The sequence below is a fragment of the Pinus tabuliformis genome, chromosome J (assembly GCF_031772625.1).
Source record: "Pinus tabuliformis cultivar Carrire ecotype Pingquan chromosome J, CPIR1, whole genome shotgun sequence".
Lineage (NCBI taxonomy): Eukaryota > Viridiplantae > Streptophyta > Pinopsida > Pinales > Pinaceae > Pinus > Pinus tabuliformis.
In genome coordinates, this window is record NC_142295.1 from 1126881952 (window position 1) to 1126909861 (window position 27910).

Consider the following 27910-nt stretch of genomic DNA (forward strand, 5'->3'; position numbering starts at 1 on the left):
TGCTTAGAATTTATTATGTCAAATCAAAAGTCAAAGGTTATAATGTAAAGTCCCTTGGAGGGCTCTTGTATCAAAAGGAAGAAAAATAATGAGTCTATAAGCCACTAAAAGGTAAGTCGTCCAACCCTTCATGTTGGGCCTAGAAGAGACCTAATTTGCCCATCAAGAAGCCTATGAAAGAGAAGCTTGATCTCATTAGAAGGACACACAACACATCAAGTTTCTAATCTGATCTGAACTAAGTAAGAGGAACAAAATTTCTAGGAGAAGCAATGAAGAAGAGGAGGAACCAGATTTATTTCTTTGGCATCTTTAGTTCACACATGCGACTCTGCCAAATTTGTTTTTGTAAAGATTTCATTGGGGCTTGGCTGGCTTATCTTTTCAATGGTTGGTCTTGGGTCAAGGTCTTTGGATTCATTCATTCTATAAGGAGTTTTTGGCCTTTCCCTTGTGGGTTTTGCCCTGGCTTGGAGCCTATTTCTAGTGTCTTGTTGTTTGCATTGTGATCTTCTTATTGGCATTTATCTTGATGATGAACATAACAACATAATAATAATGATGCACTAATCTAATATCACAAGAAAGTGTCAAGGATAAAGATAAATCAAATTTGTAAAACCCTAATCTATTATGCCCTAGATTTCTCAACAATTCAGAAGCATATATCTATTAATCACGTAAATGTGAGACACAAAAATGCATAATTGCACAGGGACATCTTCAATCTATCCTCATACATCACAAGACAACTGAGAAAGTTGGGCTATTTAAATCATAAGTTATTCTTGTCAAGAAGAGAACACACGCCAAGTTAATCCCCATTATTCATGAACTAAATGAACAACACCACAACCCAGGTATTCACTCAATTCATAGCATGTTAAACAATGCGCAGATCATGAATATAACAACAAATTTCATAGTCCAAGCATCCAATGACATTAAGAGATATGCAAGAACTCATACTAAACATGCAATTTATGGCACTTCACAGTTCATGATTCAAATATGTGATAGACTTATTTGAGTATTTTAAGATGGATGACCCCTAAAGGAGGGACTTCTACTCTCTACCCAACCATTGGTTAGCTACACTGCGACTTTCTTATAGTTGACCACCCTCGAGTTCAATCTAGAGTTTGAGCGGATGCTTGCTTAGGGAAGTTCACACCAAAGCTTGGTAGATACCCACGAGGTGGAGTTCACTATCCCAGTGGTTTAACAACTTCCCTTTAGCACTAAGCACCATAGTGACTCATTTACTTCTCTGAGTTTAATCACAAGGCTTCACCCATGGTTCAGATGGGCTATTGCTCAATCTAGGAGATTGAATTCATTGTTCAAGTGGTTTAACAATTGTCTTTTCATAGCAAGCACTACAAGGGTCTACCATCCATTGTATAACTCTCGAGTAAGCACCACAGTGGCTCAAATTTCCTTGTCTAAGTGGTTTAACCATTATACAACAAGCACCACGATGATTCGGTCATCCACTAAGCCTCCCACTAACCATTTTGGCTTTGACACAGTCTAGTGGCCTCAAACACAATTCACAGGGGTCACACCCAGGGTTCAGAAGGGTTATTGCTTAGTCTAAGAGTTGAAATCTACTGTCCAAGTGGTTTATCAACTGCCCTCTAGCTGTAAGCACCACAGTGATTCAGTCTTCCACTAAGTTGCCCACCAACCACACAGGAATAGACAACACAGTCTAGTGGCCTCAAACAATTCTCTTCTAATATCAATGCTCTAACAGCTCCTTGCACTCCACTACTAGTCTCTAGGAAATTTTCCACATCCAAGGAGAACTAATTTCCCTATGAAAACTATAGTTCTCCCCCATTCTTCTACCAATCTCTCCTTTTGATTGTATTGTTGTCATTCTTTTAAAGTCGTCGTTCGACCTTGATCCACAAGGGGGAAATGGGGTGGGCATTGGCTACGCGCACACCACCCAATCCCATCTCATCAATTCCATGTCAGTGCAAGTGGGTGGGTGGTCCATAAGTGGTTGGAATTTAATGCGGCTTTCTATGGCCTCAAGAGTTCAATGTGGGCTAGTATGATTCGATCATGACATGCCACTGCCCTCCCCTCAAACTGTGGAACCATGTGTCCCTCTTTTCATGCCAGTGATTAAATTTACATTCACTCTTCACATGTTCACAAAGTTTTGCTTCAGTTAGTCGTCATTGTCATGTTAGCAGCACATTGTTATATTTACAAGCATGGGGGGTGCAATAAAAAGGGTTGTTACATTTGGTTCTACTGAGGTTTAGGGGTGGAATTTGCAAAGGTTGCATCACATCAAAGATTGACCAAAAGTATATCATATGATATACCAAATTGAATCCCCTAAAGTCCTCTATCCAATGGCACTAGTTTGGCTACAATCTAGATGCTTCGAAAAATATATCAACTATGCAATATCCACACCCATCATCAAAACATCCTAGAAAAAAATATTTTAAATCAATGATAGTAATCAAACACCTTACTTGAGAATATTTCAATGTGATCCCCAAATGAGAGAAATATCCCACTTGAGAATATTTCACTGTGATCCCCAGATGAGAGAAACATCCCACTGAACTATCATATTCATTAATCTGGGAATCTCGATCAACTAATTTTCCCTTAAACCAAAAACTTGAGAATGAATGCCACTTCAATAAATTCACTTCACTAGCTCTCCTTCAATAGAAGAAGTTATTTTCACTTGAACTCCAATTTAAATGATTTTTATTTATTTATTTATTTTTATTTTTTTAATTTCGTGTTGTTTTCAAAGGAATATAGATCTACAATCTTGCGATCTTACAATGTAAAAGTTCTTTGTCCAATGCCTAAGCCATGGTAGGACTGCTTATACAAATTCAACATAAAAAGCCAAAGGAATGGATATGAGCATTTTAACGCTATTTCTCCTTTGAAACCAATAAAATAGAAAAAAATTCTTCCCTTTTGTCACAAGAGAACACTCTCATACTACTTGTGATACTTAACCCTTAAAATTGAATAAAAAATTCTCACACTTCATTAAATATTCAAAACCATTCAAATAGAGACAGACCTTTACTATAATCATTTTAAGTATCCTCTCCTATTCACTTACCTACCTAATTGAGGAGCAATCTCTTAATGAGCTAAGATCCAATATAATACTTTCCGATACATGCTCCATAAGGAGGACACCTTATTGATAACCAACTAGAGAATTCTAAGTATAACCACCTCCCAACTACCCAACGAAAGAAGTCATATTACAGTTATTCAATACTAACTACCTAGTAAACCATATTTAATACTAACAACATAGTGAACATAATCCACCTTACATTGAATAACCATAACTACCTATTATTACTCTAGTGGACCCTTTAGCCTCATACACCCCTACAAAGGATCCCAACATGAAATTTTTGCAAAAACATACGACAAAATATATTTCACTTTTCTGCAATTAAATATAGAAAACCTAAAAAAACAAATATCAAAAAGTGTACTTCAAGGTAACTATGTTTCCAACACTTCGGGCACAAATTCCAACATATAATAGAACTAAAATTTACTTATTAACAATACATTGGTCAAAACTACAAATTTATGTTCCTAGTTTCTATATACTTATTAATTCACTTAAAATATGTGATGATCATGATAAATCAAGATACCAAAGAACATTAGAATTTACTCATCCACCATGAGAATATACATTGAAAATCAAAACTATAAGTACACGACTTGAACAACACAGTATACTTCTATACATAAAAATTAAGTTGATACAAGATAGTCACCCAAGCTTATCACAATCCATGGCTCTTTAGTGCTCTCCAAACCCTAGCTAAAACAGACATAACATCCTAGAATCACACCATCTATCAAATCTTAGTCATCAACAACTATCTTGGAGTCGCTCCCAACCAAAGTTAGTCATTACCCCAAAGATCCATAACTAGCTAGCATACACACCACCAAGTCCTCTTTGACACCTATACTTGCTTCATACAAGTGTACAAGGTCAAACAAGATAGTCTTCTACTATCTTCTCCACATCTAACACTCCAAGAAGTCCTGAATTTTCCAATGCCACAAACTGTAAGATTCTTCTCTCATAAGAACAAGTGGTCCCTTTGCTCCCCTAAGTTTTTTCCTAAACCATAACTCTCCTTGTCTTCTTTGGGATTAAACCCTAATACCTTCCTTACATCAACACAATAACCTTAACAAACTAAACTGTACAATGAAGAAGAATTACATATGAAATATACAAGTTCATTCCACTAAATTTAAAATGCAATGAGTGTGTAGTAAGGACCAAGGCTCTCTCCTTCCTTTAGATAGAGATAAGGGAGGCTGGTCCATATCCAACTTCAATCGAACTAACTAATCACTAGCTAAGCCACCTCGTGGAGTGCTACAACTTTAAAAAGACAAATTTCAAGCTCTGAGATAAGCCTGTCCATCAAGCAAGTGTCCCAAGTTCAGCACTCTACAAGACCAATGTCCAAACCTCTACAAAGGTATCCAATGCTCCAATTGTTGCCTCCTAAGCCATGTCCTCCTTGAGGTCCATCGCACCTCCATGAATGCTCCTCAACCGAAACATCCTCACATCAAACACAAGTCTCCCTGTATGCAACCAAGTTATACCACGCTACCGAAAACTAATCCCTCATAAATTCTCCAGTGCTCCTCATATAGGTTGACCTCCTATGTAAGCAATCAATCCCTCTGTGTGTGCATCATGAAGACTGTTAGCATGTCACATCGAATACCAACCTCTTAAGGAAGTGCACTACATGAGTATCAAGTCAAGGTCTGATAAACAAAGATGTAAACTATATTGAATGTGTATGTCCACTAAAACACAAAAATAGTAGATATCACACCATGCACTGCACATCACGTGAAATACCACCAAACATGGTGTAAACAATTTTGAAGTAACCCCATAACCTAACAATCCAAAGAACATTTTTGAAATTCAACATATGATGATGATCACAATAAATCAGGAATCAACTCATTGAATAGTTATTCTATTAGAGTTTGATAACATTTTTACTATGGGTGCCACATATAAAGCCTTCATGTTTTTGTATTACATCCCCAAAATATCGAATTAGTTTTTCAACGTTTTAATTTTTGTGCATTTCAAAGTTTATAATATATGTATCTCAATAGATTTTGTGAGCATGTAAGATAAATCAGCAGACTTACATATTTGGTCTCCAATTGTTCACATTTACCTTGATAAAGTAAATTTTGAATAAACTTACTTATTTGGTCTCCACTCGTTCACATTTACCTTGATTTAGTAAATTTTGAATAAACTTACTTATTTTGTCTCCACTTGTTCATATTTACACTGAATTGTATTCATATTTTTTAACCTAAATTTTGAATATCTAGCAAATTTTAATTCAAGTAAAATCTACCCCGAAACAAAAGACTCGCCACCGAAACTGACCCTATCTACTTTGGTGTGTTCATGCTCTCGAATATGCATAAAATTTTTAAAAATACAATAAAAAGCATAAAATTTGGGTTTTCAAACAATCCATGGAACCACAGCCCATGGAACTTTGGGTTTTCAAACAATCCATGGAACCACAGCTCATGGAAGTCACAGACATTATACAAATAAGTAAGACCCACGGACTTTCAAACAGCTCTCATCAATGCACTGATGTCTGGCATCAAGAACTAGGAACTTGAGACAAGTAATCACTGTAAAGGCCTGAAGAACCCAAAAATCAAATAATGTTTTACACATTCTGAGTACATTATCCTATCAATTCCTTGACAGAATTGGTTACATTATACATCTTTGAATAAATTATCCAAACCTTTAAGTTATCTGGGAAATGTGTATGTTAGAACATCATAATACATTTGCAGCCATTATGCAACAGGAAAGACTTGAAGCCATTTGATACATTATTAAAATATCCAGTTCTCAATACCAAAGATATAAAAGAATAGATATTTAAAGAATTATTTACTAGCCTACCTACAGAATTTGGAAAAAAAAATGTACTCATGAGATCTTTTTGGTGATTTTTTGTCGATGCTTCTTATTTGCAGTAGTTCTTCGGAAAGTTCTATGCAGCTGTAATGACCAGCCGATTAGAAATAGCAGAAGTGTGATACCAAAGGTTGCCCAGAACTTGAAAATCCATGATGGCATTGGGTTGGGGTAAAGACCTGTTCAAAGTTCAAACACAAGTAGATTCCCTTAAGTATAACAGTCTCAACCTCTATAAGAATCCCCTAACTATTCCAAAACCAAACCAGCATGTAAATATTAATGCAAATAAGTGATATAAGCATCTATGCTGACACCTGAAAAACGAAAGGAGTGCACAGAAATACTAGGAGTTTTACCATGCCCAAACTTAATACAAATGAGTAGCTCCACAATACAAATGGCAAGAGAAAGCCAACAGAATGTCCCCACCTTTTTAATTGGTTTTCTGCATAAAAATAGCATGGAAAACGTTTAATTTCAATCTGATGTAATAACAAAAGAGATGAAACAATTAAGAATCAACATCTGTTCTGAATTATTGTGACTTTTAGTCCATTAACATAATATTTTATAATACTTGACTAATGCAGTTGCGTAAACAGAAACTAATGCCTGTGACTTAATTCTCCATACTCACTTCAAAAATTAATATTTATCAACTACATATTTGGGAAGAAAGTTCACTACTTTGCAAATATACATTTCCTTCCATGAATTCAACGAGAAGTCACACCAAATCACATCACTTCATAGTTACCTTATCCAAACCTTGTGGACTAACATCAGTCATAAGTGTAGCAACTTCATATTCAAGAAGGTTTGAGGCTGGTGATAAAGGGAATGGTGAGGTATATTTGAATTCAAAGCAAAACCTCAAATGAGTAAGATGGCATTAATAGTCTTTAACGTTACTGAACTCGATGTTCCAAGCTAAAGTAAGCTACTCTGTTCATTTTGAAATTAATGATTCTTCTCCGCCTTCAAAACTATTGGACTATACATGACAATAAGCAGGATAGGTTCCAGAGGCATCTGGACCAACATGTAGAAATGATGTCAAAAAATCATCAATGTTATGCAGAGGTGTTTGATAGTGGCGGGAGACAGACAACACTGGGATGTTATTATGATAATAACTTGGCACCTTGTACTCTCATGCAAGGCTAATAACTGCTGGGACTTCAGTCCACCAGATGTTAAATTTTAACTATGAAACATAATTTGTTCCTTTAAAAAAGCATGCACAATCAGTATCCTGATTTGGAAATGAACAGAAATTGGATGCTCTATGACAACAACCATGCTGAGAAGCAGATGGATATAATTGCAACAATTTAAGATAAGTGGAGAAATAACTAGATAAATACTCTTCTTTTGACATATACACTATTTTCCTTGGTAGCAATAAAATACATTCTATTTCAAAATATGTGCATGCCTGGCGCATTACAATTAAAAACTTTTACATTAAAAGATTTATAGAAACCAATGCTCTCTAGTGAATCCAAAGGCATGTGTGTGCATACACGTGTGTGTGTGAAAGACAGTGTTGAGAGAGCAAGAGAGAGGAAGAAAGAGAGACCTGTCTTGCAAATATGAGTTGTATTCACGAATAGTAGGTAGAGCAATAAGCCACCATATAATCAATCTATAGATATTTAAAGGATTGCGAGGTGGAATCCATAGACAAAACTTAAGGAAGAATGCATTAAGCTCCACAGTCAGGAATACAATGATCAGGCCAAGAACTTGTACAAAACGCCAAGGCCCTGATAGAGGATGCCATTCATCCTTGTCCCAATATGCAGGTGTGAACTGACCCAATGTGCGCTTTACCTGTAAAATCATAAAAATCACGAGAAACATCAGACACCACTAGGATACAAAACCTTAAAAACCACACACTGGAAGCAAATATCTACCTCATTTGAGAACTCTGTCTAAGCACATTTTGTCTATTATAATTCAAAACATTTCATTAAGCACCAATCTCTTCCTCGTTCTTATAACAAGTTGAATGAACTAGAATTACTTCCCAGACCAACTATTTTTAGATCATACTTTATTAAATATTATGTTTTAGATTTGATGTATGCAGCTGTTAAAGATATAGCAGAACACTGTACTTCTTTCATCCATGGTCATTTCTGCATAGTGACCAAAATACATTGTTGGCTCTTGGCTTTAACATTTTCCCTTATTTTGATAGTCTTTTAAAACGTCCTTAATGCAACCTATGTCGTTGTCATCCTTCTATCAAAAGACAAGTCTTCCAAATGTTGCTTATCGTCCATTGGCCAGATGGAAGTAATTTCTGGTCTATGAGATCTGCAGAGATCAAGTAGGGCAGGAATATCAGGGCTTGTTACCATTTCAGAGGCAAATGGGCATCCTCAATTAACCGACTACTACTCTTACAGCTCTGAGTTTCCATCTAATCCTATCGCAATCTATTTTACTCATTTCATTTGAACTGAGCAAGATATCCTGTCCTTCCAACACCTACATCTATTACTATGCTCCTTAGGTCACCGCAAGGAAGGCTGGCATCATTCCAATACATTGAATTATCATATGCTTGACCACTACCATCAATCTGATGCACCATATATTTCTACTACTATTAACTAGATGCACAACATATATTCCTAAAGACTTGCTTTGGGGGACGTGTTTAGGATCACATCTGACCCAATGGATGGCATGCTCAGATTACATCTAGATCTGTTTAAAGCTGCTAGTCATACATCAACGGACATATGGAAGGCCTGCAATATTATTTATATCCAGGTTGGGACCACCTTCAAAATAAACAAGTGGCCTACTTATGACAGCTTTGGCACTCTCGTAGCCTCTCTTTCTATGTTGCACAGGTTCGCGAACCCGAGTGATCCAAAATGGATCCTAAAAACCTCCAAGTCTTTCAATACTTAAACACTATCGCAAAGGGTAAACCTTCAAGAATGGCGGAAAACACTTTCGGATAGGAAAAACATGCAGAAATGGTGAAAACAGAGCCTATCGGAGGCTAAAACAACAATGCACAGGAGTCGTCGGATCTAGCCGATCAACGGTCCAGATCTAATCGGCATATCGCAATCGGAGGCAGCAGGCGAAGTAAATCGGAAGCAGTCTTATGGAAATCGCGATGGCGATCAAGCACGATTAAACGAGGACCATCGATCAAGCGCGCAGATCAACGGTCCAGATCTACTCGCGCAATATCGCATCGCTCATATGCATATACAGAAGGACTTAGCCCGCGGTTGGAAGGATTGGCAATATGCGATTGCGATATATCGCATCGCAATATCGCATTGCAGTTATGTAAGGGGTGATGCCACAGGCCAGCGACCATGCAATACACTGATGCGCCGATAGTCGATAAGGCCGATCGGAGCAATCAGCGATCGAAAGTCAAAAGCGATATGCAATAAGTGATATAGCCAGACCCGAAAGGGTTATGAATGCGATACGATAATATTTGAAGTCCGATATGGAGCAATTTTACGGGTTTTCCTGTGTATTTGGGGTTTTTCATTATAAACCCAAATACAAAGGAACCCGCAACTAGCGACTTGCGATAGCGATACAAAGGCGGACCTGATGGAGTCTAGGGCGGAATTGATAATATTTGAAGTCCGATAAACAACAGTTTGGCGGATTTTATAGCGTTTCTGTGTAAGCAAAGAAACGATATTTTTGGGGATTTCAATGCGCCAGTGGTCCTTTCCGTTTCATAACAGGTGGCCACCATACTTGAAGACGTTACACCATGATTGGTTAACGCTCAGAGGGGATTTGAGCGGACAGAGGCCAGGACCTAGAGAGCTTGAAAGGGAAAACGAACAGACAAGCGTTGATTGGCTTAAAAGCCACTGAATGACAGAGATAGGGGCAAGCAGTGCTGAGACAGAGAGAAAACAGAGACAGAGAGCGAGAGGGAGAGTCTGTGTACTCATAGAGACTTGAGGGATTCAGGAAAAACCCTGTTGTTTGTTCCTGTTGTGTTGAGACTCAATTTAAGCTCACATTTGTAAAAACTCTGCTCTTCAAGACATAATAGAGAGGTAACCACTGAAAGCTGGACCAAGAGACGTAGCCCAAGATTTTTGGGTGAACTCCTTGATTATTTGTTGTGTTATGTGTGTGTGTCTGTTATGTTTCTCTAACTACTCATTGTCTATATTATTCGCAATCTTTTCGATCCGTTGCACTAAGTAAATATAGGCAAATCCTGCACATGGGTCTGTAATATCTTAATATTAATCTAAGATGTCATTTTCAGATCAAGTGGTATTAGAGCTTTAGGTTTGCTCAGGTTAGACAAGCTTGTGCTGGATTTTGAATGCTAACTAGGTCAAAGCTCAAACTAGGAGAAGGAGAACTTGTTGAGGCTAATCCAAAAATTGGAAGAGTCTATCCTCAGAGGAGAATGGCAGAAGGAACTCCATTGGAATCAGAATCTCAGTTCATGGACAGTTTTATGGCCATGCGAGCCATGGTGGAAGAGATGTATCGGGAATTTAAGAAGGGTTGAGGTGAAAGCACTTCAACACCCAAACAAGACAAAGGAGCCGAGGGACCTTCTCTAGATGCCCCTCCAGAGGGCAAAGGGAAAGGGAAAAACCTCCTCCATCATCTCCTCCACCATCTCCTTCATCATCCTCATCTCCTAGCCCTGAAAAGAAAAAGAAGAAAACTTCTTTGATTAAATTAGATGTAAAGTTTGATTTGCCAATTTGTGATGAGAATTAAATGCAGAAAAGCTAGATAATTGGATTAGATAGATTGATGTATATTGCAGGGTGTAGAACATTGATTCAGAAAGGAGAAAGATTCAGCTGGCTAGCCTTCGCCTTGGAGGAACTGCACTAGTGTGGTGGGAAGGCAAGACACAAGCTGATCTGAAGAGACATGGTAAAATTCTTTCTACCTGGAATGAATTTGTTTCTGCCATCAAAAAACAATTCCATCCTCTAGCTTATTGGCAGCAAGAAATGATGAGTTGGAAAACTCTTCGCCAATTAAAGGGCCAAAGTGTATAAAGTTATTCCCAGGAATTTAGAAAAAGAGCTGTAACTCTAGGCATATCTCTAGACTCACCTGAAACATTGTTGAAGTATATAGGTGGTCTGCATAGCTATTTGAAGTACACCATTCTCATGTTTAATCCCACTAGCCTAGATGATGTATTAGTTCAGGCCACACATATAGAAGCTAGAGGCAAGAATGTGAACCCAGAGATTAAGGGATCATCCAAACCCTCTGAAAGCAAGAACAAGGAAAAGAAGAAGTTGAAATGGAAGGAGAGGAAGACAAACACTTTACAGAAGGACAAACCTTCATGCACTCACTGCAAGAAGGATGGACACGATGATGAACATTGCTGGTCTTTGCATCCGGAGCTGAAACCTAAGAAGTTCGGTGGTAAGAAGAAGAAGACTGCTACTGCTATTCAGAAAGACTTGGGGTCAGACTCAGGTGATGAAACAACAGTCACAACCACAGGTATAAAAGGTAAAAATTCTGAAGCATCTACAAGTAATTCTGCACAATCTATTGATAATTAATATAATCAGAGGAAAAGACATGAATTTTTTCATATTAGAGTTATTTCCAAGCACCAAAAGATTGATACTTTATTTGATAGTGGATCACAAGTAAACTTGATTTCTGAAACAATTGTAAAGAAGTTGGGCTTACTAACAACACCTCACAAGAAGCCATATCCATTAGGTTGGGTATGTGATAAAGCAAAGCTACAAGTGACTAGACAATGTAGACTTAGGTTTGCTATTGGGTCAACATTTGTAGATGAGGTTGAGTTAGATATAGTTCCCTTGGATATATGTGGTATTGTTTTAGGAAGTCCTTACTTGTATGATAGAAAAGCCATTTTCTATAGAGCTGAAAATAAGTATCAACTCACTAAAGATAGAATAGAATATATTGTAAGAGCTCATAAACTTAAAAATAACTATTCTCTCATAAACTCAGGGCAGATGAAAATAATTGTAAATTCATGCAAGCAATTTTTACTAATGGTTGTAAAGGAAAGGAACCCTGATAAAACCAATGTATTTGAAGGCTGTGATGCTAAACAGAAAACTGATTTAGTTAAAGTTGTTTTAGAATATGATATCCTATTTCAAGAACCTAAAGGTCTGCCACCCAAAAGGGAAATAGTACATGATATTCATTTGCAGCAAGATGCTCCATTACCTAACATCAGAATGTACAAGTTATCCACTTTAGAGAATGCAGAGATCAAGAAGCAGGTACAGGAGCTGCTCGATAAAGGGTTCATAAGACCAAGCACATCACCATGTGGATCTCCAATCATACTGGTGAGAAAGAAAGATGGTTCGTGGAGGATGTGTGTAAGAACCGAAAAACTGAAATACAGAAACAGTAAAGAATTTAAAGGAGGTACCTACCTGAACTGCTCCCTGAACTGTTGTAGTTGATGATTCCTGTGGTTACTCTGCTCCAATTACCGAGAGACCAATTCCACCCAGCCAGACTGAGCAGAGCCTGGCTGCTCAATCCAGTAAGCTTCTCAACAGAAGCTAACTGTCCACCATGCCCAGAACCTCAGAACACTCAAAGCTCTTCCAATGGCTAGTTCTTCCACCTAGTTTGTCCTCTTGGTTTTTCTCCTGGTTTTCTCCTGATTTTCCCCCCTGCTAAAAACTTTGTCTCCCTCTATATGAAGCTCTCCTCGGTGGTGACCGCCCTATTCACCAGCGATTGCACCGTTTACTATCGTGGTGATAGCTCTCCTTTATGAACGTGAGTCACAACCTTTACAGGTGTTTTTATCTTAAGCTTAGGTTTTATTTTAATTTAAATGTGATGGTCATATTTGTTTTTAATATCAGTTCTATTTATATTTATTTTTAATATAAGTTCTATTTATATTTATTTTATTATAAAGTTTAGAACTTTATATTTATATTCATGCTTAACCTTTAATATGATTTTTATCAATATTCTGGAGCATAATATATATATATATATATATATATATATATATATAGAGTCCTCTTGATCTAACCATACATTACGTGATATTACGCGATATTGATGAACGAGTAGAACCTCTTTTCTCAGAAGGGTCATGGTATTTAGCACTTATAATCAATTTAGTATAAAATACTAGTGCGGTGTATGCGACACATGCATATGTAGCTATCATATGCATGTACCGTATACCTGCTATTATGCTTGCGTTCTTTGTATTTATAGATGGGTCGTTACAATGTGCATTGATTATAGAGCACTGAATAAAATAACGATCAAGAATCGTTATCCTCTCCCTCGCATTGATGATCTATTAGATCAATTGAAAGAAGCGGTTTACTTTTCCAAGTTACACTTGCGTAGTGGCTATCATCAGGTCAGAGTTGCAGAACAAGATGCATGGAAGACTGCTTTCAAGACAAAGCAAGGGTTGTATGAATGGTTGGTTATGCCTTTTGGCTTAACTAATGCTCCTGCCACTTTCATGAGAGTTATGAATGATGTACTCAGACCTTTTATTGATGATTTTGTAATTGTATATTTAGATGACATTCTTGTTTTTAGTAAAACATGGGAAGAACATTTGAAGCATGTAAAGCAGACTTTAGATGTTTTGAAAAGAGAAAATATCTATGTGAAGTTATCAAAATGTGAATTTGGCAGATTTTACAGTGTTTCTACGTATTTCTCTGTGTAAGCAGAGAAACGATATTTTTGGTGATTTCAACGCGCTAGTGGTCCTTTCCATTTCATAACAGGTGGCCACCACACCTGAAGATGTTACACCATGATTGGTTAACGCTCAGAGAGGCTTTGAGTGGACAGAGGCCAGGAGCAAGAGAGCCCGAAAGGGAAAACAAACAGACAAGCGCTGATTGGCTTAAAAGCCACTGAATGATAGAGATAGGGGCAAGCAGTGTTGAGAGAAAGAGAAAACAGAGACAGAGAGCGAGAGGGAGAGTCTGTGTACTCAGAAAGACTTGAGGGATTCAAGCAAAACCCTGTTGTTTGTTCCTGTTGTGTTGAGACTCAATTTGAGCTCACATTTGTAAAAACTCTACTCTTGAAGACATAATAGAGAGGTCACCATTGAAAGCTGGACCAAGAGACGTAGCCCAAGAGTTTTGGGTGAACTCCTTGATTATTTGTTGTGTTATGTGTGTGTGTCTGTTATGTTTCTCTAACTGCTCATTATTTATATTATTCGCAACCTTTTCGATCCGTTGCACTAAGTAATATCGGCAAATCCTGCACATGAGTCTGTAATACCTTAATATTAAAACTAAGATCTCATTTTCAGATCATCGAGGGGGGGGGTTCTTGAACCCTATTGAATTTTCTAAGTCTATCCGTTAGAAAATTATTTTGTATTATGTTGGTTTGTTTCTCCTACTTGTCTAGATTCGAACAAGTTATTTAATACATTTAAATAACGAAATAAACACAATACAATCACAACATCTACAGATCAACAACTAAAGGAAAACAAGGAAACAATTGACACTGTTATTTTTGGACAAATGTCCTCGGAAAAACCCAATGCGGGAAAACGGTGCAGCTGTTTTGAGGGTTATATTATTATGCAATCTTTCTGAGTACAACTGGGTGCCTAACCGGCTCACCCAACAGAGAAAAATACACGACAACAATACCTCTATATTCGAAAACAGGTATTCAGAAAACCTGTCCCATGAAACCCTCTCCAACACAATTGAAGCTCAGCGTTGGCCCTTTTGGCCTTTGCCTCAGCCTTTTGTTGACCTGCGTCAGCCCCAGGACCCTCTGCGTCAACCCTTTGAGGCATTGTGCAACCTCTGGGACCCTCTGCGTCACTCCAGTAGCCTCTGTGTGGATGACACAGTCCCTCTAGCCTCTGCGTTGACTCTACTGGGCTTTGTGTAGCCTGGAATGGCTGCTGCTCTCGCTCTCTCTACTTTTGTGTTGGTCTCCCAGTATTGTCCCTGCCTCTCTGCCTCGTACTCATTGCCCCTCGCTGCTGATCACTGATTCAACTTTGCTTAGCAACCCCGCTCTAGCAAAATGAATGACTGATCACTCTGGTGTGTTCTCCAACTGACCCTCAAGCCTCTTCTTATAGTTTTCTCGTTGGTCCTTCATATTAGAATATATTTCTATTTAGTAATGCTCAGTCTTTTAGATGTTTCTATTTTTCTTTTAGCAGTTTCTTAGATGAAACTGTTTGTTCTATATTCTACATAGAAACCTGATGTTTCTATTATTGTAAATATCTTTGTATTATCATTGAGCTGTTAGCTCCATGTGAATTAATTCATTCAACATTCTTTTATGGTATCAGAGCAAGGTTAAGAGATTTCTTGAAAAGTAATTCTCTCTGCATCATAATTTCTTGAGTCTTTTCTAAGGTCGAGCCCTCTGTAAGCCAGGCAGCCTTCACTGAGTCTTAGCCTCGGCTTTGCTCGCTGTGATAAAAGCTTACAGTCGTCCATCTCGATACAGAAATGGATTCTTCCCTTGCATGATCATTTTTCTAAGGAAATAACTTTGTGGCGGTGACTGTTTTCGTGGAAGCGGAATTTTTTTTGGCTGGCCAGTTTGCTTGGAATATTGAATCCAGCTATTTTCTTCGACCACATCGTGGAATTCCTCAGCAATCGTGATCCAGGTGTTTTCTCTCGGTTTATAACTTATTTGTTTTTTAAAATCGGAGTCGTGGTCTGAAAATTTGATCTGCGGGCAACTGTCTATTTTTTATTTTTCAAACGCTGTCAAACTTGTGATATACGCTTATTGATTTCAAGCCCGAGGATATTTGAAACCCGTGGATGATATTACAGTTAAAACTCGTGGATATATATATATTTCAGAACTCTTAGATATATATCTGAATCTCTGTGGCAGAGATATCTGTCAAACCCGTGGATATTTGAAACCCTGTAATTCGCGTGTAATTTCAAACCCGTGGATATACGCGTGTGTTGTAAAACCCTGTAATTCGCGTGTATTTTCAAACCTGTGGATATACGCGTGTGTTGTAAAACCCGTGGATATATTTCAAACCCGTGTATTCTGATATATTACCACGTAGCTAAGACGTGTCGTAAAGCTTTGAAAATTCTGTGGCGTGGATATCCGTCAATCTCTGTGGCGTGGATATACGCGGGTGTTTTATTTCAAAGATTTATCAGACCCGTGGATATAATACGGGTCCTCATTACCGTCCAGAATACGGGTATTTATATACAGTCCATAATACACCTCCATATATACAGTGAAACCCGTGGCAGTTGAAACCCATCGTATACACCTGTGGATCTATATAGCTGAGCCGTATAGTATATCTCTGAGTCGTTTACAGCTGAGACGTGACGTGAAGCCTTGATAGCTCACGTGGGCCATTGTTTAGATCTTCATCTATTTTCTGTGGGCCATTTTGATACCTGAGACGTATATATATATCCGTAGTGTTTGCTGGCAGTGGGTTACCATTCAGCAGAAGCGTGAAACTGAGACAGCACATGTGGGTCCATTTTTCAACATTTGTATTTGCTGTATTTGTGGTTCTGGTGGCCGGCAGTGTGTTACCAATCAGCGGAATTTTTTTTTCTTGTGATCCTGACAGTGTTCATTACAAACTCAGACCTGTGACATCTGTAGACCGGCATTCTCTTGTGGAAATCTGTATTCTCAGAACTGTATTAGCAGTATTACTATTGTTTTAGACAGCAGAAAGTCTGTTCTTTAAATTTTCACCAGCATAAGCAGTCAGCTACATTGTTCTTGTGTGTCATACTTTTGTATTCTCTTTGTGAAAATGGCCACACTTCATCAGACAGCGAATGTTGCAGAACATTCCGAGCAGACAGATTCTGCCTTTTACGCCTTTATGGCTAAAAGGTCTTCAGAACATGTTCCTTCCTCTGCATGGTACATTGATTCTGGTGCATCACGCCACTTCTCTCACAGGCGTGACTGGTTTATTGACTTCTCACCTTTCAGTGATTCAGTAGTATTTGGTGGCGGTGAAAAGTACATTGTTGCTGGCAGGGGTATAGTTCAAATTCAGTCTGGTGGACGCACGCTCATATTTCTAAATGTATACTATGTTCCTGGTATGGAGATTAATCTGCTCTCTGTCAGTCAGATTATGAGGAATTCTCCTCAGCTCGATGTTGTGTTCAGTGCACACAAGTGTTCCATCATTGACAGGGAGACCAGTCTGACAGTTGCTACTGGCCTAGAGGACCATGGTCTATACAGGCTACTTGACACCGGTGACTTTCCAGAAGTGGCTCTAGCAGCTCGTGTCTCTCCCATCAGTACTCTATGGCATCAGCGATATGGGCATCTCAATATGCAGTATCTCTCTCAGCTCTCTCGGGAGGGACTTGTGTCAGGATTACCTGATATTCAGACTCAGCAGTTGGGGGTATGCAGCGCCTGTCAAGCGGGAAAGCAACATCGGTCGTCATTCAAAAATGGAGAATCTTGGCGCGCATCCCAGGTACTTCAGTTACTTCATGCTGATATTTGTGGTCCTATGAATACAGCTTCTATCACTGCTTGCAAATACTTTTTACTTATTGTAGATGACTTCAGTAGAAAGATGTGGGTGTATTTTTTAAAAAATAAATCTGATGCTCTTAGTACCTTTCAGAAGTTTAAAACTTTAGTTGAAAACGAATCTGGTTGTAATATCATGACCCTTAGGACCGACAATGGGGGGGAATTTTGTTCCTCAGCTTTTGCCAACTTCTGTGATATTCATGGCATCAAACGTCAATTAACCACACCTTACACTCCCCAGCAGAACAGTGTTGTCGAGCGTCGCAACCGCACAGTTGTTGAAATGGCTCGTTCCATGTTACAACACCGGAGTGTTCCAAACAAATTCTGGGCTGAAGCAGTATTTACTGCTGTTTACCTTCTTAACAGATCCCCTACTCAGGCTGTTAAAGGGAAGACTCTTGAAGAATTGTGGTCTGGTCGTAAGCCTAAGATCAGTCATCTCAAAGTTTTTGGCTCAGTTGCATATGTTTGGATTCCATCTGCTAAGCGATCTAAGTTGGATTCCAAAAGTCAGAAACTCATGATGACAGGTTACAGTGATCATCACAAGGCCTATAGGCTGATAGATATAGCCACTGGTCGACTTAGCTTCAGTCGAGATGTAGTATTTGATGAAGACAGAGGATTCTTTCAGTCCTCTTCCTCTGAGCAGCTCTCTGAGGATCCGCCTCACAGTGTTCTTCTTCCAGTCAGTCCATCTGATGGGAGGGATGATGTAGCATCAGGGTTTGATACTACTCTATCTGAGCTTCCTCCAGAAGCTAATCCTCCTCTTGCTGTTCCTATTGCTCTTGAGCCTGCTTCTCTTCCTCCTGATATTGGTTCCTCTAATCCTGATATTGGTTCTTCTTCTCTTCGGCCCAAATGGCTAAAACCATAGGTGATCTCCGGGATGACGAGCTCCTTGAAGGTAGAACTTCTAGGCATAAGAACAGACAACAGTCTACAGTCAATTTTGCTCTTATGGCTAACCTTCACAGTACTTTTGAGCCTCAAACATATTCAGAGGCTAAGGGTACATCTGAGTGGGAACAGGCTATGGAAGCAGAATTTCAGAGTCTTCAGAAGAATCACACATGGACCCTTTCTGATCTTCCTGCAGACAAAACACCCATAGGTTGCAAATGGGTGTATAAAGTAAAATACAAAGCTGATGGAACCTTAGACAAGTATAAAGCTCGGCTTGTGGCTCGAGGATTTTCACAGAAGGAAGGCATCGACTATGAGGAGACTTTTGCTCCTACAGCCAAGATGAGTACCATAAGGCTTGTTCTTGCCCTAGCAGCGCAGTTCAATTGGAAAGTTCATCAGATGGATGTAAAAAGTGCTTTCCTAAATGGTGATCTCCAAGAAGAAGTCTACATGACGCAGCCTCCAGGATTCAAGGTTGCTGATCAAGAACAGAAAGTGTGTCGGTTAGTTAAAGCAATCTATGGATTGAAACAAGCTCCTCGGGCTTGGTACATGAAAATTGATCAGTACCTGACAGATCAAGGTTTTCAGCGTAGTCCATCTGATGCAAACCTGTATATCAAGCATACTGGTGATGATATCTTATTTGTAGTCGTCTATGTGGATGATCTTATCATTACTGGCAGCTCTGCACATTTGATCCATGGGATCAAACAAGATCTATGCAGAACGTTTGAGATGACAGACTTGGGACTTCTTCATTACTGTCTGGGAGTTGAAGTGTGGCAGACTGAAAATCAGATCTTTCTTTCTCAGTCCAAGTATGCTAAAAATCTTGTGGAAAGGTTCAGAATGCAGGATTGCAAACCGGCCACGACTCCTATGGAACCAGGGCTCAAACTTTCAGCACAGTCATCCTCTCCTCCTGTGGATGAAACTTTATTCAGGCAATTAGTGGGCAGTCTCATCTATCTTACTGCTACCAGACCTGACATCAGTTTTGCAGTAAGCTACATTTCTCGCTTTATGTCAGCTCCTAAAGCTGATCATTGGATAGCAGCAAAGCGGGTACTACGATATGTGCGTGGTACTTCTGATTATGGCCTCTTATATACCCGCAGCTCCAATCCTATTCTCAGTGGCTACACTGACTCTGACTGGGCCGGTTCGGTTGATGACCGTAAATCTACAGCTGGGTATGTGTTTAGTCTAGGGTCTGGAGCTGTTACTTGGACTAGTAAGAAGCAACAGGTAGTGGCTCTCTCCTCAACAGAAGCAGAGTATCGGGGAGCAGTTAAGGCAGCCTGTGAGGCAGTTTGGCTTCGTAGTATGCTTGCAGATATGCATGTTTTTCAGACAAGGCCTACTTCTTTGTTTTGTGATAATCAGGGAGTGCTCAAACTTGCCAAGAATCCAGTCTTTCATGAACGAACAAAGCATGTGGAAACTCACTGCCACTACATTCGACAGCTGGTTGAAGACGGCACAGTTCAGTTGCACTATGTTCCCACAACAGAGCAGCCCGCCGATATTTTCACCAAGCCTCTTGGTCCTGATAAATTTGTAAAATTTCGCGGGTCTATTGGTGTTGTAAATAGATTGAGCATTAAGGGAGGGTATTAGAATATATTTCTATTTAGTAATGCTCAGTCTTTTAGATGTTTCTATTTTTCTTTTAGCAGTTTCTTAGATGAAACTGTTTGTTCTATATTCTACATAGAAACCTGATGTTTCTATTATTGTAAATATCTTTGTATTATCATTGAGCTGTTAGCTCCATGTGAATTAATTCATTCAACATTCTTTTACTTCAACGACTGAGATTAAATCTCTAATCAATGGCTAAGATTAGATTTGGCTTGATCCATGATTTTTGGACCCTTCTAACCCAGTTTTATATTAATACTCATTAATATTTTAATTTTCCTAAGTTTAGACTTAGGAACTCCATTAAAAATATTAATTATTTTAATATCTCCCAAACCGGGTACAATCTGTCCAAACCATTTCTGGGTCGTCTTGGAGATCTCATGTGCTTTAGCCTCTCCACCAATTTTCATGGCTAGAGCACATCCGATGCTACCCCAAATCAACATTCCCTCTTAGCGAGGACTGTGCTCTAGTAATACTCTTCACTGAGTATCACACTGATTATCCGGCACCGATCCTTGTGCTGATGCTAGGCCTCCCCGCCCAACATCCTCTACACTGCTGCCCATGGCCCTGCCACTGCCACCGCTGCATCTGTACGACAGCTCCCTCTGCATTCGTGCTGTTGTTGGTCCATCCTCCTAGGACTGCAACCCCCTCTCATCATGCTGCATTGTGCTACTGCATACTGCTACTGCACTGCAACTCAGTTATTGAGAAGTAAGTCACTGATGCACCCAACGTCTGACATCCTTGTCAGGCTAGAAACACTCCCGATGTTGAAGCTCCCTCAACCGCTAACAAGTGCTCCTCTACTGACCTCTGCACTACTGCAACAACTCCCTGCATTTCGCACCGTTGCACACCTCTCTGTGCCATCCTGCACTAGTGCAACACTCTCGTGCCTCTCACACTGTTGCAGCCTGCTAGCCTTGCGCTATCCGGGGACTCTTGCACTGTAGCACTCTTTGTCGCTCCATCCGCATCCGTCTCTATCGACATCTGCCAGTCCTGCTACTCCTCTCTGGGGCTCCCGTAGCAAGGTATAATCCAAGAGGTTGGGTGCCTCAAGGATCCTGCCCCTAATCGCCTGTAGTCCTTCTTGACTACAACTCGAAGTCTCCCCACTTCTTCTCAAGTGGCACATGAGCACTCATGGCACAATCGTCATCCTCCTCGTCCTACTTCTCCGCCTTCGAGTCCAAAGCCTCTCCCTTACTCTTCCTAGGACACTAGTTCGCAAAATGACCTAGTTCCCCACAATGGAAGCACTTGACCTTGGAGAGGTCCTTCTTCTTCCTCTTCTCTTGCTTTCCCGCAAGATGCTAGAGCCGCATCCTCTTCCTCTTCCTTCTTGATCCTAACCACTTTCCCGCTACTCCCTGCCTTGCTCAACCGCCTAATTTCCTGTTGGCGAAGAGTCACCCACAGTTCTTCCCAATCTGGAAGACTCGCCTTGCCCAGTATGCTCTGGACAAATGTCTCCCACTCCTTGGAGACTACGTTAAGTGCGGTCCTCACCAACATCTCCTCATCAGGTGTGGCTCCTATGGAAGTTAGCTGGTCCTGGATCTCCTTCAATCGACCAAGGAAGTGATCTATCTGCTCCCCCTTCTGCATCTAGTATGACCTCAGCTGATTCTCAAGTAACATCTTCCTCTGCACGAAAGTATGCTGGTACAATTTCTTCAGGGCTTCCCACATCTCATTTGTCGTTTCCTTCTCGGCAATATGTTGGACCACATGATCCTTGACCCCATCAAGGATGATGCACTTCACCCTGGCCATTGCCTCCTCGTACTTCTCATTTTCAGTCGGGTCAACTGGGATCGCCACTACTTTCAAGGCGAAGGCCTTGATGCGATATTTGTCTAGAATGGACAAGATCCTGGCCTTCCAGACCACAAAGTTGGATGCTTCGTCCAACCTATCCTGATCCCTCAGCCCATTCACGACCATCTCTGCTCCTTTGTCGATTCCTCTGAGTCTCTCTACTTCCCTCATGGAGGTCCTCTATTCGACTACTGCTGAGTCTCTCTACTTCCCGTTTGAAAGTTCTCGGTTCGACTCCTGCTGAGTCTCTCTACTTCCCGTCTGGAAGTTCTCTTCTGGACTCCTTCTGAGTCCCGATTTCCCTCCTAGAAATCCTTCTGCCAACGTCAAGTTGCCCCACTCCAATTGTCTATGCAACTGCACCACTGATCTGGATTCCTTGGCTAGAAATTCGCCTCGGCAACAACTCCCTCCACCTTGGTCTTGCCCTGTTAGGTACTGTTCTGACCACAGTACCCCACCAGCTTCGCTCCGCAAATTACCCACAACCTCCTATGCCCCAGCAACTGAAGGATTGAGCCACTTGGCTCTACGCAATCCCGACACCGAAAAATCAGCTCCCTCAGCCAACTGTGTCAGCCCTCTTGGCCTCTGCGTGGCTCTGTGTGAGCCTAATTCTGCCTCCCTCAGCCTCTACGCTAGCCTCTCTCTAGTCCAGACTGATGACGCAGTCCCTCTGCATCACTCCTTCCTCTGTCACTTTCTACAAGGATCAGCTCTGTCACTCGGGACAACTGAATCTGCTGCAAATGCTCTGCTTAGCTAATGCCTTCAATTTTCTTATGATTTGCAACCACGCTCTGATACCATGTTGAATTTTCTAAGTCTATCCATTAGAAAATTATTCTATATTCTGCTAGTTTATTTCTCCTCCTTCTCTAAATTCGAACGAGTTATTTAATACATTTAAATATCAAAATAAACACAATACAGTCACAACATCTACAGATCAACAACTGAAGGAAAACAAGCACACAAGTGACACTATTATTTTTGGACAAATGTCCCTGAAAAAACCCAATGCGGGAAAACCAACTGGGTGCCTAACCGACTCACCCAACAGAGAAAAATACACAACATCAATACCTCTATATTTGGAAACAGGTATTCAGAAAACTTGTCTCACGAAACCCTCTCTGGCACAACTAAAGCTCAGCGCTGACCCTTCTGGCCTCTGCGTCAGCCCTAGGTCCCTTTACGTCAGCCCTCTAAGGCACTGTGCAGCCTCTGGGACCCTCTGCGTCACTCCAGTAGCCTCTTTGTGGATGACGCAGTCCCTCTGGCCTCTGCGTAGCCTGGACTGGCTACTGCTCTTGCTCTCTCTGCTTCTGCGCTGGTCTCCCAGTATTGTCCCTGCCTCTCTGCCTCGTACTCACTGCTGATCACTGATTCAACTTTGCTTAGCAACTCCGCTCTATCAAAATGAATGATTGATCACTTTGGTGTGTTCTCCAACTGACCCTCAAGCCTCTTTTTATACTTTTCTCGTTGGTCCTTCAACGACCGAGATTAAATCTCTAATCAACAGCTAAGATTAGATTTGGCTTGATCCATGACTTTTGGACCCCCTTCTAACCTAGTTTTATATTAATACCCATTAATATGTTTATTTTCCTAAGTTTAGACTTAGGAACTCCATTAAAAATATTAATTATTTTAATATCTCCCAAACTGGGTACAATCTGTCCAAACCATTTCTGGGTCTTGGAGATCTCATGTGCTTTAGCCTCTCCACCAATTTTCATGGCTAGAGCACGTCCAATGCTACCCCAAATCAACAAACCTGTCCAAGATTCTTGTCTCCAAGTACCGGGTTCGGGTACGGGTTCTTCTAAGACGCACCCAAAAGAACCAGGTTCTTCAAGTAAGCATCGAGTTCTTCGCAACCAAAATTTGGGTTCTTTTGTCTAATTGGGTGCATCGAACCCCAACAACGGGTGTGTGCAACCCCAAAATCGGGAATGTTAGGGTCAATTTTTTCACTGATTTTGTTGTAATTATTTTCAAGATCGGCCTTTTTACTTCTTTCTGCAGTTTCGACCTAGAGATGGCCACTATAGATTCATTGTGTAGGCAGAATGTCATTACTATTGTAGTTATGTTAAGGTCCTTACTATTGTAGCTATGTAGCTGGAGAGCATGCTGACTGAAGATCTAAGTGATGTTGATGACATGGCTTGAGGAAGCCATTGTTCACTATTTTGAAATTTCCTAGTTCATGTTTGGAGATGCCTTAAGGCAAATTTTGAATGTAGTATGACAATGGACACATATCATGATTCTTATTAATAATTAATATGTAAACTCTAATTTGCACTTGATATCCAACTAGAAATTTTGAAATTTCGATGTGAATGTTGAATGTTCAATGATGTGCATGTTTAAAATTTAAATCTTTAGAGTTTAAATCATAAATATTTTATTTTTCTTGTTTAAAGTTGGAAAATATACAAATTCATATATATATATATATATATACCACCGACCAACCCACACACCCTATTTCAAAAAGTGACATACTCGTACCCATCCCCGAACCCACGTTTCCTGGCAACATAGCTTTCTTTAGAGTTTGTAGGTTTCTGTGGTGAGAATTTTGATTTTGAGATCTCGGAGCATCCACAATATTCATTTTTAAGTTTTGACGTTTCAAGTCAATAACATGACTCATCATCAGGAAAAACCTACAAAGAAGAGAAGAGAAAGGATGAGATAAATATAGGAGGAAAGAAGGAAAAGAGCCGGCCAGCAGACCTAAACAAAATAAATGAAAAAACAAGACATAAATCTTCATGCCAAGTCTCAACATTTCCCGGCTCAAAAGTTTGGTGTTCTCAACATGCTAGCTACTCGTGCACTAAGAATCTCTGATGAACCCACGTTTCCTGGCAACATAGCTTTCTTTAGAGTTTGTAGGTTTCTGTGGTGAGGATTTTGATTTTGGGATCTCGAAGCATCCACAATATTCATTTTTAAGTTTTGACGTTTCAAGTCAATAACATGACTCATCATCAGGAAAAATCTACAAAGAAGAGAAGAGAAAGGATGAGATAAATATAGGAGGAAAGAAGGAAAAGAGCCAGCCAGCAGACCTAAACAAAATAAATGAAAAAACAAGACATAAATCTTCATGCCAAGTCTCATCATTTCCCGGCTCAAAAGTTTGGTGTTCTCAACATGCTAGCTACTCGTGCACTAAGAATCTCTGATGAAAACCACCTTTATAAAGAGAAAGCCCATCTCCTTAATGTTTTTGTTAATAATGGATATAGTAGGCACCAAGGTCTTAAAGCTTTCCTTAAAGCTAGCAAAGGTCCCAAGGTTAAGAAAGACCCTAAAGATCGAATCTCAAGGGTGCATCTCCCTTTCATCCAGGGGACCACTGACAAGATTGCAAGAATCCTTAGAAAGCATAATGTTCCCTCAACCTTTAGACCCCTTAACACCATTCATAGCTCCCTAAGATCTGTAAAAGACCCTGTTGACCCCAAGGATATGAAAGGTGTTTATGTTATTCCATGTTCTTGTGGGACCCCCATGTTGGTGAAACTAGGCGCTCTATTAATCAGAGGATTCATGAGCACGCAACTGACATCAAGCATGGGAGGACCCGGTCTTCAGCCTTGGCAGAACACGCGGAGAAGACTAAGCATCATATATGCATTGCCCGGGTTATTGCTAGGATTGCTCCTTTTCATCACCGTAAGTTTAGGGAGGCCATTGAAATTGAAAGGAGGCCGAGTAATCTTAACAGGGATGACGGCTGGAAGATTAGCAGTTGTTGGATCCCTGCCCTTTCCTCTTAGCACCCCCCCACCCCCCCGTTTTTTTTACCCTTCTTCGTTCCTTTCTTTTTACTGTTTTCTTTTCTAGTTTCATTCCCTCGACTCATGGATTGTTTGAATTTCCTTTGTATTCCCTTTTCTATTTATTTGTTCTTTTTCCTTTTTTGTTATTTATTTGGTATTTATTACCTTTATTTATTCATTATTTTTATTAATATTATTATTATGATTTATTTTTAATCCTAATTTATCCCATAATATTTCCTATAATAGTATTAATATAAGTTTATATATATTTTATTTAGTTTTAAATTGAAAAAAGGATAATAATTTTTCCCTTAATAATTATTTATTAGGTTTAATTTCTTAGTTTAGGTAATTTTACTAATATATATTTTTAAGTTTTTATTTAGTTTTTATTAAACATGATATATATATATATATATATATATATATATAGAATAGGTTTATATATAAACATAGCTAAAAGAATTTTAGTTAATTATAAGCATATATATTTAGTTACATATATATTTAAATGATTATAAATAAACTTGATAAACAAATTAACTAATTAAATAATTAATTAATAAACTTTCCCCTAACTCTTGGTCCAATCAAATGTAGCCGTTTCTTTTGGTCAAAAATAGTCGTTTCTTTCTAGCCATTTGCGTTGTTTGAATGATCGGTCTCTCTATTTATCTTGTTGCCATGATCTGATTCTTCATCTTGTCTTGACGATGAACCACACTAGTTGGTTTGAAACGTGTCGACAAGTGAATTTTGATGTGATTATCGCCGAAAACATGTCTCAAAAACTTTATATGGATTACAGAAGCCTTAATTCAATAAAGACATAAATTAATATTATTTTTTAAAAATTAGTATTTTTATTTTTAATTACAACTTTATTATTATATTTAATTTCCAATTATATTTTTAAAAGTCAATAAATAATATTAATGTTAATTTAATAATATAAATTGCTTAAGTTAATTTATAGAATTAACTTTAGTTTATTTATAGAATGGAATTTAATAATTAGATAATTAGAATTTTTAAGGACATATTTTATTATATTATTTTATTTTATTAAGTATAAAATAGGTTAATAATAATATTGTATTATTAGTATTAATTATAATGTTAATAGTAATAATGTTTATTACTACTATTAACAAGATAATTAATGTTACTAGTAATAAAACCATTATTATTAATCTATGGAAACCAAATAATTTTGATTAGTAGAATGATAAGGGAGGATTAAAAAGTAAGGGAAATAAATGAAAGTGGATCATAAGGAGGGGGGTGGGGGTGATAAATATTAAAGGGAAGAGATTAATTATAAGGGGGGATGATGGAAAAGATATAGGAAAAGGGTAAAAGGGAAGGAGGGAAAGGGGTTTAGAGAAAATGAGTCCACAAGGGTAGGGGGAGAGGTCAAGAGAGGGGAAACAGGTAGGTTAATGGGGAGAGTAGGGGGAGAGGTCAAGAGAGGGGAAACAGGTAGGTTAATGGGGAGAGGGAGGTGACAAAGTCAAATAAACTAAAGTTAATTTTATAAATTAACTTAAACAATTTATATTATTAAATTAACATTAATATTATTGACTTTTAAAAATATAATTGGAAATTAAATATAATAATAAAAATATAATTGGAAATTAAATATAATAATAAAACTATAATTGGAAATTATAATAAAATTGTAATTAAAAATAATAATAATTGTAAATAAAAATAATAAAATTTCAAAAAATAATAATAATGTCTTGTTTTTTCATTTATTTTGGTTAGGTCTGTTGGTCAGCTCTTTTCCTTCGTTCCTTCTTTCCTCTTATATTTATCTCATCCTTTCTCTTTTCTTGCCGGTTTTTCCTGATGATGAGTCATGGTATTGACTCGAAACGTTGAAACTTGAAAATGAATATTGCGGATGCTCAGAGATCTCAAAATCAACATAGCTTTCTTTCCACCTAAGAGAAAGACAACTCAACTCCCACAGGTAATATAGCTCCCCACACACACACATATTATGAAAATGAGATATTTGAAGATTTCAGTACTTCTAATTCTGTTTAAAGATAGTAGTACATTAGCGGAAATACAGAAG

General features: G+C 38.9%; 1 protein-coding gene across 9 annotated transcripts in view; it reads right to left on the reverse strand.

Annotated features, from left to right (window-relative positions):
- Positions 1–5723: 5723 nt before the first annotated feature.
- The window catches only part of PSS1 (phosphatidyl serine synthase family protein), a 270634-nt gene continuing 248447 nt past the window's right edge, over positions 5724–27910 (reverse strand). For all 9 annotated transcript variants that reach the window (XM_089379089.1, XM_089379092.1, XM_089379096.1 and 6 more), the window contains 3 exons: positions 7623–7876; positions 6397–6485; positions 5724–6216 (listed from right to left, as the gene is read on the reverse strand). In XM_089379089.1, coding sequence (XP_089235215.1) covers positions 6050–6216; positions 6397–6485; positions 7623–7876 — 510 coding nt within the window. In that variant the 3' untranslated portion in view covers positions 5724–6049. The remainder of the gene's footprint in view (positions 6217–6396; positions 6486–7622; positions 7877–27910) is intronic.